This window comes from Oncorhynchus mykiss, chromosome 7, assembly GCF_013265735.2.
Source record: "Oncorhynchus mykiss isolate Arlee chromosome 7, USDA_OmykA_1.1, whole genome shotgun sequence".
Classification (NCBI taxonomy): Eukaryota; Metazoa; Chordata; class Actinopteri; order Salmoniformes; family Salmonidae; genus Oncorhynchus; species Oncorhynchus mykiss.
In genome coordinates this window covers 72057526-72072110 of record NC_048571.1, presented here as the reverse complement: position 1 = coordinate 72072110, position 14585 = coordinate 72057526, and the positions used below count along the sequence as shown (strand labels likewise).

The following is a 14585-nucleotide window of genomic DNA, read 5'->3' as shown; positions in this document are numbered from 1 at the left end:
AAAGCATACAAGTGTAAAACATCAGTTTAAAGATTAACTTCTTGTTAGTCCAACCACGGTGTCAGATTTCAAAAAGGCTTTAAGGCGAAAGCATACCATGCGATTATCTGAGAACAGTGCCCAGCAGACAAATCATTACAAACAGTAACCAGCAAAGTCAGAAATAGAGATAAAATTAATCACTTACCTTTGATGATCTTCATATGGTTGCACTCACAAGACATTAATTTACTCAATAAATGTTAGTTTTGTTCGATAAAGTCTCTCTTTACATCCAAAAACCTCAGTTTTGTTCGCATGTTTTGTTCAGTAATCCACAGGCTCAAACGCAGTCACAACAGGCAGACGAAAAATCCAAATAGTATCCGTAAATTTCCTGGATGGATTTTTCTCAGGTTTTCACCTGCCTAATCAGTTCAGTTATACTCATAGACATTATTTTAACAGTTTCGAAAACTTGAGAGTGTTTTCTACCCAAATCTACCAATTATATGCATATCCTAGCTTCTGGGCCTGAGTAGCAGGCAGTTTACTTTGGGCACGCTTTTCATCCGGAAGTGAAAATAGTGCCCCCTACCCTAGCGAAGTTAAAGTGGCTAGATATTTTTGTATAATTTTTTTAACCTTTATATTTAACTAGGCAAGTCAGTTAAGAACAAATTCTTATTTTCAATGACGGCCTAGGAACAGCGGGTTAACTGCCTGTTCAGGGGCAGAATGACAGATTTGTACCTTGTCAGCTTGGGGATTTGAACTTGCAACCTTCCGGTTGCAAGTTCAAGTCCAATGCTCTAACCACTAGGCTACCCTGCCGCCCCGCCCCTGAGTCAGTATGACAGGATGCTCTCAATTGTGCATCTGTAAGAGTTTGTGTGTTTTTGGTGACAAGACAAATTTCTTCAGCCTCCTGAGGTTGAAGAGGCACTTTTGCTTCCTCCCCTCACCACCTGGGGGCGTCCTGTCAGAAAGTACAGGACCCAGTTGCACAGGGCGGTGTCGAGACCCAGGGTCTCGAGCTAAATGATGAGTTTGGAGGGTACTATGGTGTTAAATGCTGAGCTGGAGTCGATGAACAGCATTGTTACATAGGCATTCTTCTTGTCCAGATGGGTTAGGGCAGTGTGCAGTGGGATTGCGTCGTCTGTGGACCTGTTGGGGCGGTAAGCAAATTGGAGTGGGTCTAGGGTGTCAGGTAGGGTGGAGGTGATATGATCCTTGACTAGTCTCTCAAAGCACTTCATGATGACGGAAGTGAGTGCTGCGGGGTGATAGTCGTTTAGCTCAGTTACCTTAGCTTTCTTGGGAACAGGAACAATGGTGGCCCTCTTGAAGCATGTGGGAACAGCAGACTGGGATAGGGATTGATTGAATATGTCCGTAAACACACCAGCCAGCTGGTCTGCATATGCTCTGAGGACGCGGCTAGGGATGCCGTCTGGGCCGGCAGCCTTGCGAGGGTTAACATGTTACATTTTTGACTCATGTTAGCTGCAGTGAAGGAGAGCCCCCAAGTTTTGGTAGTGGGCCGTGTCGGTGGCACTGTATTGTCCTCAAAGCAATCCAATAAGTTGTTTAGTTTGCATGGGGGCAAGACATCGTGGTCCGCGACGGGGCTGTTTTTTTTTTTGTAGTCCACGATTGACTGTAGACTCTGCCACATACCTCTCGTGTCTGAGCCGTTGAATTGCGACTCTACTTTGCCTCTATACTGACGCTTAGCTTGTTTGATTGCCTTGCGGAGGGAATAGCAACACTGTTTGTATTCGGTCATGTTTCCGGTCGCCTTGCCCTGATTAAAACTTCTTATGGCTGCAGTATTGAGTAGTTTGGATGAAAGGTGCCCAGAGTAAACGGCCTGCTCCTCAGTCACAGTTGCTAATATATTCATATCATTATTATTATTGGATAGAAAACACTGACGTTTCTAAAACTGTTTGAATGATGTCTGTGAGTATAACAGAACTCACATGGCAGGCAAAAACCTGAGAAGATCCAAACAGGAAGTGAGAAATCTGAGGTTGGTCGATTTTCAACCCAGCCCCTATTGAATTCACAGTGGGATATGGATGAACGTGCACTTCCTAGGGCTTCCACTAGATGTCAACCGTCGTTAGAAACTTGAATGAGGCTTCTACTGTGTTGTGGAGCTGAATGAGAGCTGAATGAGTCAGATGTCTGGAAGAGAGCCAGGTCCTGGTCATGCACAATTCACATGATAGCGACCAGCATTCCATGGCTTCTCTACACACAAAGGAATTCTCCGGTTGGAACTTCATTGAAGATTTATGAATACAACACCCTAAAGATTAATTATATACTTAGTTTGACCAGTTTCTTCGATCTATAACATAATATTTTGAAGTTTTCGTCCGACGTCCGGATGGACCTGCACTTGCGTTTGGATTTGTGTACTAAAAATGCAAACAAAAGTAGCTACTTGGACATAAATAATGGACATTATCGAACAATTGTGGAACTAGGATTCCTGTGAGTGCATTCTGATGAAGATCATCAAAGGTAAGGGAATATTTATAATGTGATTTCTGATTTCTGTTGACTCCAACATGGCGGATAATTGTATTTATTTTCTGAGCGCCGTCTCAGATTATTGCAAGGTTGGCTTTTTCCTTACGTTTTTTTTAAATCGAACACAATGGTTGCATTAAGGAGAGGTATATCTCTAATTCCATGTGTATATCTTGTATTTTCATCTACATTTATGATGAGTATTTCTGTTGAATTGATGTGGCTTTGCAAAATCACTGGATGCTTTTGGAACTTGTGAATGTAACGCGCCAATGTAAACTCAGATTTTTTGATATAAATATGAACTTTATCAAACAAAACATACATGTATTGTGTAACACGAAGTCCTATGAGTGTCATCTGATGAAGATGATCAAATGTTAGTGATTCATTTTATCTCTATTTGTGCTTTTTGTGACTGCTCTCTTTGGTAGGAAAAATGTTTTTCTGTGAGTTGGTGGTCACCTAACATAATAGTTTGTGGTGCTTTCGCTGTAACGCCTATTTGAAATTGGACACTGTGGTGGGATTAACAACAAGATTACCTTTAAAACGGTATAAGATACATGTATGTTTGAGGAATTTTAATTATGAGATTTCTGTTGTTTTGAATTTGGCACCCTGCACTTTCACTGGCTGTTGTCATATCATCCCGTTAACGGGATTGCAGCCCTAAGAAGTTAAAAGCAGTTGTTTGTGCTTTCAGTTTTGTACCAATGCTGCCATCAATCCACGGTTTCTGGTTGGGGAAGGTTTTCATCATCGCCGTGGGTACAACATCACCGATGCACTTGCTAATAAACTCACTCATTGAATCAGCGTATACATCAATGTTGTTGCTCGATGCTACCCAAAACATGCTGCTGGTGAGTCTCTGATCCACCTCTACGCAGACGACACCATTCTGTATACTTCTGGCCCTTCTTTGGACACTGTGTTAACAACCCTCCAGGCAAGCTTCAATGCCATACAACTCTCCTTCCTTGGCCTCCAATTGCTCTTAAATACAAGTAAAACTAAATGCATGCTCTTCAACCGATCACTGCCTGCACCTGCCCACCTGTCCAACATCACTACTCTGGATGGCTCTGACTTAGAATACGTGGACAGCTACACATACCTAGGTGTCTGGTTGGACTGTAAACTCTACTTCCAGACCCACATCAAACATCTCCAATCCAAAGTTAAATCTAGAATTGGCTTCCTATTTCGCAACAAAGCATCCTTCACTCATGCTGCCAAACATACCCTTGTAAAACTGACCATCCTACCAATCCTCGACTTCTGCAATTATTTCCGAATTAGTGAGTGTTCATGTGCAAAGGATTAGCATTTCAATTAATAATTATCAACTGTGCAGTGTCTTTTGTCTTTTGCACCCTTCTCAGTCCCTTTGTCTACCAAACCGTCATATCGGTTTAGCCCACTAGGGAACATCCCCTATCATTTCCTTGTAACCATATCTACTTTGTTTGTTGTTTATGCATTTCTGTGATTATTTATTTATTTAGTAAATAAATGATTTAGACAATTGATGTCTGGATGATTCATAGTGAAGGCTGGGTTCGTGCAGATAACCAATGTTATAACCAATGTTTGGAATGAGACTAACGTGAGGTGAAGAACAATTCATTAATTAGAAGACTAATTGACCAGATATTAAAATATCTGAAATGTTATATTAGGAAAATTATAACTTTGTAATCTGAAGATTTTCCTTGGTGCCCCGGCTTCCTAGTTAATTACATTTACATGATTTGTTTAGTCACGTAATAATAATAACAGAGAATTGATTTGATAAAATAACAGTCTTCACTTTAATGATGCCAAAGACACGACAGAGTGCTTTGTATGCGTCGCGGAAGTTAGAGTAACAATGGTCCAGGACTTTGCCAGCCCATGTCGCACATTCGAAATGCTGATAACATTTAGGGAGCCTTGTTTTCAGATTAGCCTTGTTAAAATCTATCCCCTGCTACAATAAATCAAGAGTGTTCCTCTATAGCTCAGTTGGTAGAGTCGAGGGTTTGATTCCTGGGACCACCCGTACGTAAAATGTATGCATGCATGTTTAAGTCGCTTTGGATAAAAGTGAGTGCTAAACAGCATACTGTGTCATTAACTACTGTATTTTCATCAATTTAGTGAGCATCCATAGTGGGAATTCTTTAGGGCACATTTCCTAGTTAGAGTACTTGTTTTTTTTCAAAAGCGTCTCAAAAAATGTAATCACTCACATAGAAACAAAGGAATATGAAGTGGAATGTAGTCCTAACTGATAATGTTTCACTCACCCACGATCCCCATAATATTGCCTCCCGTTGGGCGCTGCCTCAGCACGGGCCACAGGAAACTAATTCCATTCCTCTCATAGAGCATGATGATGATCCGTGTCAACCCTATGGTGATGTCCACCTCCTTGTCCCGTAGGATCAGAGACACACTGCAGGAAGTGACATATCAATTCAATTGACAAAAAAAGTAAATATCTATTTTGACCAAATGTATAAATGTAGAAAGGCAACTTAAGTAATGTACTCTGAGTGCACAAAACATTAAGAACACCTGCTCTTTTCATTACATAGATTGACCAGGTGAACTCAAGTGAAAGCCATGATCCCTTATTGATGTTACTTGTTAATCAGTGTAGATGAAGGGGAGGAAACATGTTAAAGAAGGATTTTTAAACCTTGAGAAAATTAAGACATGGATTGTGTATGTGTGCCATTTAGATGGTGAATGGGCAAGACCAAAGAATTAAGTGCCATTGTACGGGGTATGTGCACAAGTTTGAGTGTGTGAAGAACTGCAACGCTGATGGGTTTTTCATGCTCAACAGTTTCCTGTGTGTAGCATTGGGGTCAACATGGGCCAGCATTCTTGTGGAATGCTTTTGACACCTAGTAGAGTCCATTCCCCGAAGAATTGTGGCTGTTCTGGAAGTGTGTGTGTGTGGGGGGGGGATATACTCACTCATTATAATATAATTATAAGCTGAAGCAGAAATCTAATCACAGAAACAAACAATACTGTAGCACAAAATGACTTATATCAGAAGGTCTGTAGTTTGTCTGTGATTCAGAACCTGTCTGTTTTGTGATTGATTTTCAGACTCCAGGAGAAATATGTTGCATCCTGTCCATTGTTGAAGGTGATGACTGTGGTGTCTAACTCAATATGTTGATTGTTTTTGTAGTGGATCACAATCTTCTGGTAGCCTGCGCTGGCTGATTGTCCAAGCTGACCGTTCATAGACAACTCTGGGAAAAGATGGACACCATTCATTCATTCAAAGATGTTTGAGGAGTGAGGGGATAATGTGGACAGGTCAAGGAATTAATGAATTTACGAATGAATGAAGTAAGGCATTGAAGAACATTTGATATCTAAGGTCAGGTCACCATTGTTGGGGTCCTTTAGGAGTCTGAGCGAGAGAGCCACAGGGATGTCATAGCACAGTGGTAGGGCCTGATCCTCAGCTGGCAACAGCAACCTCAGGGGAGAACTCACTGAGTGAGTGAGTGAGTGAGTGAGTGAGTGAGTGAGTGAGAGTGTGAGAGAGAAAGAGGACATTTGAAGTCTTTATTCCTTTGGAACTTCTGCGAGTGTAATGTTTACTATACAATATATATATATATATATATATATATATATATATATATATATATATTTTACTTTGTTTATTATCTATTTTGCTTGCTTCGCAATGTAAACATATATTTCCCATGCCAATAGAGACCATTAAATTGAAAATGTAATTGAGAGAGAGACAGAGACAGAGACAGAGACAGAGACAGAGACAGAGAGATATGATGCAGAGGGTAGAGAGATGAGGATAATTAGTTTATGAAAAAACAGCATCATCTTAATCAAACAAAAAAGAAACAATTATTGCAGTACCAGTTGTAGGTGTAGCTCTAGTTGCAGTTTTAGTTGAGTGAGTTGGTTGATGTTCCTCTATTTCAGTTGAAAATGTAAGATGAGAGATCATTTACAAAGACAATCCTACACACAGTCAGAACATTACACAAAGGATCCTACACACACACACACACACACACACACACACACACACACACACACACACACACACACACACACAGACGTCCGGCCAGCCAGACACGCACTCGTGCGCACACATACACAAATGCACGCACGCACACACACACGCACCACACATACCGTACAGTCAATCAGTTGGTCAGTGAGGGCATTTAAACAGGCATGGCTCTACACACAGACAGCACAAACAGACAAAACATATTCTGCAATTATTTTATAACGTGGAACAATTACCCATTATATAGGCAGAATATGAATCCTCCACAGCATCAAACAGCAAGCCTAAGACAAAAGACATCACACGTTGAGCACAACTAAACTGATGTTCAACAAGTGGAGCTATGATGTAGGGGAAAGATACAGTAGTCACTTGCCTATTCTTTGTCCTGCTCCTCCTGCTCCTCCCCCTGCTCCTCCTACTCCACCACCTGCTCCTCCTACTCCACCACCTCCTCCTACTGATCCACGAAAGTGCATTGGCTTAATAGCGTTGGGCCATTGCACTAATATAGCATCTCTCTACTGTTGTTGACATTTTTTTTGTTGGAATGTTGTCCCTCTACACATTTTGACTCCCCTTTTTGTTATGCTAGTAAGTGTACAGTATTGTGACAATTATTTTGTTTAAAAATCACACTTTAACAAAATGTAGATTTGATTTGATTTCATTTTAATCATTGCATCTACCTATACTAATCTAAACCTGATCACACTGATCCTGATGCTATTTATAGTGGTTTCAGTGTTTGTATACACTGAGTGTACAAACATTCAACTCAATATTAGGAAGGTGTTCTAAATGTTTTGTCCACTCTGGAAATAAAACATAAGATATTCATGTTTTTGACTGCACTGGGCCTTTAACGCTGAGTCCCGCAATAGGCGAATCAGCGCCACTGGCAGCCCAGGCTATTTGTTATAGTTTTGTTACTACATACAATGATGTCCTTGTCGAGTGTTTGTTGTTTGAAGTACCGTCTTTGTTGTTGTAATATCGCAAACGGACTTGGCAGTTTCACCACTATGGATTCCAGCTGTAAGATGAATGTCGATGCTGTTAAATTACTGTCAAGATCTGTGAGTTTGAATTATAGACTTCCAGGATCTTGCATGCGACACGTCTCATTACAATGCATCCATTTGCCTGTGCGGTGGATGGGAGCTAACCTAGAGCAGTGTTTAAGCTACAACGGTTTGAGCTACAAACAATTAAGACCGTATTCTCTCACGAACACGCACGCACGTCGTCTGTTGTGTACAATGACGCTCACAAACTGTACAGGACCCAAGGATGCCGAACTCCCAACAAAATAACTCTGGGGTAAAATGAATTGGAGCTGATAGGGTTTTTTCCACATAGACTATCATACACAATTATAGATTTTTTTCCCCAGGACTTTACTATATCTCTCAGATGTATTTCAGACGTTTCAAAACATACTTCATTTTGATTGTTTTGCCATGTATGTACAGTATGCATTTGTATGGATTAATAGCAGTAAGGGTTGAGAAATTCAAGCAACTTTCTCAAAGCCACCTTTTTTCCGGAAATCCTGAAGTGAATATCCCAGCGAAGATTGAAGATTAAAATTAGGGGTAGGTTATTTGTTTAACCACCTTAATCTGACACTTGCTGTGCAGGGGGCCCTGGTAAACAGAAAACATACTTTTGTATATATATAGGGTATGTGGACAGCCCTTCAAATTAGTGGATTCGGCTATTTCAGTCAGTAGAATGGCCTTACTGATGAGCTCAGTGACGTTCAACGTGGCACCGTCATAGGATGTCACCTTTCCAACAAGTCACTTCGTCAAATTTCTGCCCTGCTAGAGTTGCCCCGGTCAACTGTAAGTGCTGTTATTGTGAAGTGGAAACGTCTACGAGTAACAATGTCTCAGCCACAAAGTGGTACAAGCTTACAGAACGGGGCCGCAGAGTGGTGAAGCGCGTAGTGTGTAAAAATTGTCTGTCCCCGGTTGCAACACTCACTACCAAGTTCCAAACTGCCCCTGGAAGCAACGTCAGCACAAAAACTGTTAGTCGGAAGATTCATGAAATGGGTTTCCAGGCCGAGCAGTCACACACAAGCTTAAGATCACAATGCTCAACGCCAAGCGTCGGTTGAACCAGCTCGCCGCCATTGGAATATGGAGTCGTGGAAACTTGTTTACTGGTGTGATGAATCACGCTTCACCATCTGGCAGTTCGACCAGATTAATCTGGGTTTGGCTGATGGCAGGAGAACACTACCTGCCCCAATGCGTAGTACCAACTGTAAAGTTTGGTGGAGGAGGAATAATGGTCTGGGGCTGTTTTCCATGGTTCAGGCTAGGCCCCTTAGTTCCAGTGAAGGGAAATATTAATGCTATGGCATACAATGACATCCTAGACAATTATGTGTTTCCAACTTTGTGGCAACAGTTTGAGGAAGGCCCTTTCCTGTTTCAGCACGATTATGCCCCCGTGCACAATGGGAGGTCCATGCAGAAAAGGTTTGTCAAGATCAGTGTGGAAGAACTTGATTGGCCTGCATAGAGCCCTGATCTCAAACCCATCGAACACCTTTGGGATGAATTGGAACAGAGGCTTAATCTCCCAACATCACTTCCCGACCTCACTAATGCTCTTGTGGCTGAATGGAAGCAAGTCCCTGCAGCAATGTTCCAACATCTAGTGGAAAGCCATCCCAGAAGAGTGGAGGCTGTTATTCCAGCAAAAGATGGACCAACTCCATATGAATTCCCATGATTTTGGAATGAGATTTTGTTCATGTAGTATATTTAAAGTCAATATACAGGTTATAATTGTACGTTTATAGATTGACAGTATTCGCTCTTTTATTTACTCCATTGACTCACACCATACAGTAATTGTCATTCACTGTTGTAGACAGTATGTGTGTGTATGAGTGCACACATAAGCATATGTGTATACCTATTGTGTGTGCATGCATGCTGGTGTGCTTGCATTGATGATGGTAGTTTTGCTCACCGGGGTATCCGGCTTCTCCACTCATGAACTGGAAACCCGACCCAGAGAAGTCTTGCCTGGATCCTGAAGGCTTCTCTCCCTCCTTGGGCTTGTGGGCCACCTGTGAGGCTTCTCCCTGGGGCTTGGTGACCACCATGGAGGTGAGAGGAGTCACAAAGCCGTACTTCAGACAAAGATCCAGGGCCTCTTTCTTCACCTTCTCCTTCACCTTCCCGCTTGACTGCACCCTAAAACACACACACACACACACACACACACACACACACACACACACACACACACACACACAGGTATGATTTAAGTACAATAATAATTTTATTTGCATAAAACATTTACCAAATAGTAAAATATATTTCTTTGCCTTGTTTGCAAAACCTTTAATGGGATAATCCACTCAAGAATTTAACTTCTGTAATTTCGGCGGATAAAGTTTGAATGACACAATTATATGTGTACAACATGTAAAGACCTGCATCACTAAACTGATAGCTTTTCCATTTCTAATAGGACATACAGTATTTGTTGTTGTTTTTAGCATTTGTCCGTGTTTTTTCAGAGCCTCCATACTGCAAGGATAAGAAAGTGTATCGCTGGTTAGGGGTAAAATGGGAAAGCAAACCCTTCTATAGTATGCTGTTTATATAAAAGAAATAGAGATTTGGGTTAAATTCTCCTTTTAAGTGGTCCATCTGTGAAATCACGAAATTGTGTTGTGCCACATAATCACAATAAGATTATCATCAATGGAGGTATTGTCATGTGTCAATGTGCAGCGGTTAGGACGGAGTCAGGCGCAGGACACAGAACTAAGTAAAAGACGTACTTTACTCGAAAAGAATCAACAAAATTTCCACGCAATGAAAACACACCAGCTCACAAAAGTCTTGAACACTAAACAAAGAACAAACACGCACAAAACCATGTGGGAACTAGAGGGTTAAATAGGGAATAAATTATAACGTATGGAAAAATGGAAAAATAAACGTAGATCGATGGCAGCTAGAAAGCCGGTGACAACGACCGCCGAACGCCGCCCAAACAAGGAGAGGCACCAATTTCGGCGGAAGTCATGACAATTATGGAATAAAAAACTATCACATTTCCTAACACTTTTTATTTACCTGCAATCCTGATCGCCATATCAGCCAATGTATGGTACAGGCATAATTGTCTAGAACACCTCCACTTCCATATATTTTGTGCCATGATGCACAGGCATAACCAAAGTGATGCTGGACTAGCTCACTAGCTAGGTTTCCATCCAATTGTCCTCAGATTTTCATGCGAATATTCTAAAATCTTCATAAAAACAATATGCCGTTTTAGTTTCATTTAGGAAATGTTGGTGTTGGACATTCAGATCTGACCTGGCGCAGCCAGCGCCATCAACAAACATTTAGATCTGACCTGGCGCAGCCAGCGCCATCAACAAACATTCAGATCTGACTTGGCGCAGCCAGCGCCATCAACAAACATTTAGATCTGACCTGGCGCAGCCAGCGCCATCAACAAACATTTAGATCTGACTTGGCGCAGCCAGCGCCATCAACAAACATTCAGATCTGACCTGGCGCAGCCAGCGCCATCAACAAACATTCAGATCTGACCTGGCGCAGCCAGCGCCATCAACAAACATTTAGATCTGACCTGGCGCAGCCAGCGCCATCAACAAACATTCAGATCTGACTTGGCGCAGCCAGCGCCATCAACAAACATTCAGATCTGACTTAGCGCAGCCAGCGCCATCAACAAACATTTAGATCTGACCTGGCGCAGCCAGCGCCATCAACAAACATTTAGATCTGACCTGGCGCAGCCAGCGCCATCAACAAACATTCAGATCTGATCTGGTGCAGCCAGCGCCATCAACAAACAAGGGTTATTGGCGAAATGAGCCACATTTACCTGTCCTTAAAAACAGCCTATACCAAATTACAAAAACACTATACCTGGTGTTTCAATGTGAAGCACATGGGAAACTTCATAGGTTATTATTTTATTGTTTTTTAGACTCCTTTCCTAAAACAATAAATTAATCACCAAATTTCACTGGGTGAAAGACCTGGAGAGGCCTACAAGCCACAGAGTCTTGCACCCACTGTGAAATTTGGTGGAGGATCAGTGATGATCTGCGGGTACTTCAGCAAGGCTGGAATCAGGTAGATTTGTCTTTGTGAAGGACACATGAATCAAGCCACGTACAAGGTTGTCCTGGAAGAAAACTTGCTTCCTTCTGCTCTGTCAATGTTCCCCAAATCTGAGGTTTGGTTTTTCCAGCAGGACAATGCTCCATGCCACATAGCCAGGTCAATCAAGGTGTGGATGGAAGACCACCAGATCAAGACCCTGTCATGGCCAGGCCAATCTCCAGACCTGAACCCCATTGTAAACCTCTGGAATGTGATCAAGAGGAAGACAGATGGTCACAAACCATCAAACAAAGCCGAGCTGCTTCATTTTTTTGCGCCAGGAGTGGCATCAAGTCACCCAACATCAATGTGAAAGACGGAGAGCATGCCAAGACGTATGAAAGCTGGGATTGAAAATCAGGGTTATTCCACCAAATATTGATTTCTGAACTCTTCCTAAGTGTGTTTTTTTTTATTAATATGAACTTATTTTCTTTGCATTATTCAAGGTCTGACATATTTTTTGTAATTTTGACCAGTTGTAACTTTCTGCAAGTAAATGCTCTAAATTACAATATTTTTATTTGGAATTTGGGAGAAATGTTGTCAGTAGTTTAAAGAATGAAACAAAATGTACATTTTACCCAAACACGTATCTATAAATAGTAAAACCAGAGAAACGGATCATTTTACAGTGGTTTCTTCATTTTTTTCCAGAGCTGTATGTGTGGCATGTTATTACACCAACGTGCATTTCTTCATGTCAGACGGCTACTACGTCTGCCAAACAGTTATAGACATACAGAAGGAGGGTAATTTGTTATCGTTCGGTCAGAATATTTTGTATAAAGATAAGCATTATATTGTTATATTATAGAAGTAACTCTGGTAGGTCTGAAACAGTCTTCCTTACCTCAAGTTCAATTGTCAGAGTCAGTTGAATCGCTGGGGCGCACTTCCTTCATATCATAGGTCTGCATTAGCTAAAGCTTAATAACAGCCACACAATACCACACCTTCACAAACATTTCTAAACTTTATTAGGGTAACATCAAAAGTACGTCAAGCCATTGTTTAAAGGGAAAATACTAGCAGAAAAGCAAATGTAAACCCGGGAAAAAACACACAACCCTCCCCAAAGCAACAAAACCTCCTGTGGTTGAATCTGTGTTTGAAATTGACTGCTTGACTGAGGGACCTTAAAAATAATCGTATGTGTGGGGTGCAGAGATGAGGTTGACATTCAAAAATCATGTTAAATACTATTATTGCACAGTCCATGCAAATTATTATATGATTTGTTAAGCACATTTTTACTTCTGAACTTATTTAAGCTTGCCATAACCAAGGGGTTGAATACTTATTGACACAAGACATTCCAGCTTTTTATTTATATTCATTTGTAAACATAAAGAAAAACATAATTCCACTTTGACATTATGGGGTATTGTGTGTAGGCCATTGAAAAAAATCTACATTTTATCAATTAAATTTAGGCTGTAACGCAACTAAATGTGGAAAAAGTTATGGAGTGTGAATACTGTAGAGGCTATTAATACAGAACATTTGTATAAAACCTATATAAACTATTTATAATTACATTACAATATTTTAGGTTAACAACAACTATATTACACAATTTCTGATATCACATTCCTTACTTATATTTTCCTGCATAAGTAAAAGTAGGATTATGCCTCTTGTCACGATCGTGGAAACAAGGTGGAAACAACGGACCAAAGCACAGCATGGTGAGCGTACATACTCCTTTATTATAAGATGTCGCCAACAAAACAATAAACATCAAAACGAAAACGTGAAGCCAACGTAGTGCTCACAGGCAACGGACAACTACCCACAAATACAGGTGGGAAAAAGGCTACCTAAGTATGGTTTTCAATCAGAGACAACAATAGACAGCTGCCTCTGATTGAGAACCACACCCGGCCAAACACACAGAAATACAAATCATAGAAAAAGGGACATAGAATGCCCATCAAAATCACACCCTGACGAAACCAAAATAGAGACATAAAAGCTGTAAGGTCAGGGTGTGACACCTCTACTGCCATTAATTCCAATTAGACTGGTTTGGATTTCTTCCTAACCAACATGGCTTCCATTTACACCACATTGTGGATTTTTGAGGGTTTATGACATAGCCTTTCTAGTAATTTAATATGATCTGTATGCTCCTGGGTGGTGGAGAGGTTGGGGATTGCTGAGTTGGTGAAATTAACTCGTAGTGGACTCGTAAATGATTTATTGTATTTCCTCCGCCAAGAGGGAGAGGGCGCTCAGGATTACAAGATTAGGGACAAGAATTGTGACATGCTTTTGCTCTCCAGAGCAGGGTGCCGTTGAATAGACTGATAACAGGTTGTGGCATTAGGTGTTGAGGGGGATCAGTTGAAATGGAGGATTCCCAGTGTCTGTGGCGCCCACTGTTTGGTGAGAAGTAGATCCGGTGGAGAGCGAGGGGAAACGTAGAAGACATTATCTGTCATGCTGAGTTTTGATGCAGAGTGGATACTAGATAAGGTCAAGGTAGGAAGCGTTCGTTATCCAGTGAGAGCTTTTGTTCAGAAACTATTACGGCGTTTTAGGTGTCAAGTTTACAGGCATATTGCAGCAGTGTGTAGGAGGGAAATGCCTAGATGTGAGAAGTGTGCAGGACTGCATGAGACAAAGGAATGTGTGGTATCGGTGGAGAAAGTTGTGCGTGTTAGTTGTGGGAGTGATCATAGGGCTGGAGATCGGAGGTGTCCAGTGAGAGAAAGGCAGATTGAGTTTGCCATGTATGTTTTGGAATTTTATTAGGATCCCCATTAGCTGTTGCGAAAGCCGAGCTACTACACACAGAACATGAAACATGA

At 41.3% G+C, this 14585-nt stretch overlaps 1 protein-coding gene across 5 annotated transcripts in view; it reads right to left on the bottom strand.

Annotated features, from left to right (window-relative positions):
- The window catches only part of LOC110528433 (inter-alpha-trypsin inhibitor heavy chain H3), a 35676-nt gene that overhangs the window by 1372 nt on the left and 19719 nt on the right, over positions 1 to 14585 (bottom strand). Inside the window, exons 13-19 of one of the 5 annotated variants that reach the window (XM_021610488.2) lie at positions 9581 to 9807; positions 6963 to 7046; positions 6823 to 6870; positions 6427 to 6483; positions 5928 to 6035; positions 5612 to 5786; positions 4821 to 4969 (exon numbers count right to left, since the gene is read on the bottom strand). In XM_021610488.2, the coding sequence (XP_021466163.2) occupies positions 4821 to 4969; positions 5612 to 5786; positions 5928 to 6035; positions 6427 to 6483; positions 6823 to 6870; positions 6963 to 7046; positions 9581 to 9807 (848 nt within the window). The remainder of the gene's footprint in view (positions 1 to 4820; positions 4970 to 5611; positions 5787 to 5927; positions 6036 to 6426; positions 6484 to 6822; positions 6871 to 6962; positions 7047 to 9580; positions 9808 to 14585) is intronic. The other 4 variants (XM_021610489.2, XM_021610490.2, XM_021610491.2 and 1 more) reach the window with 4 other exon arrangements.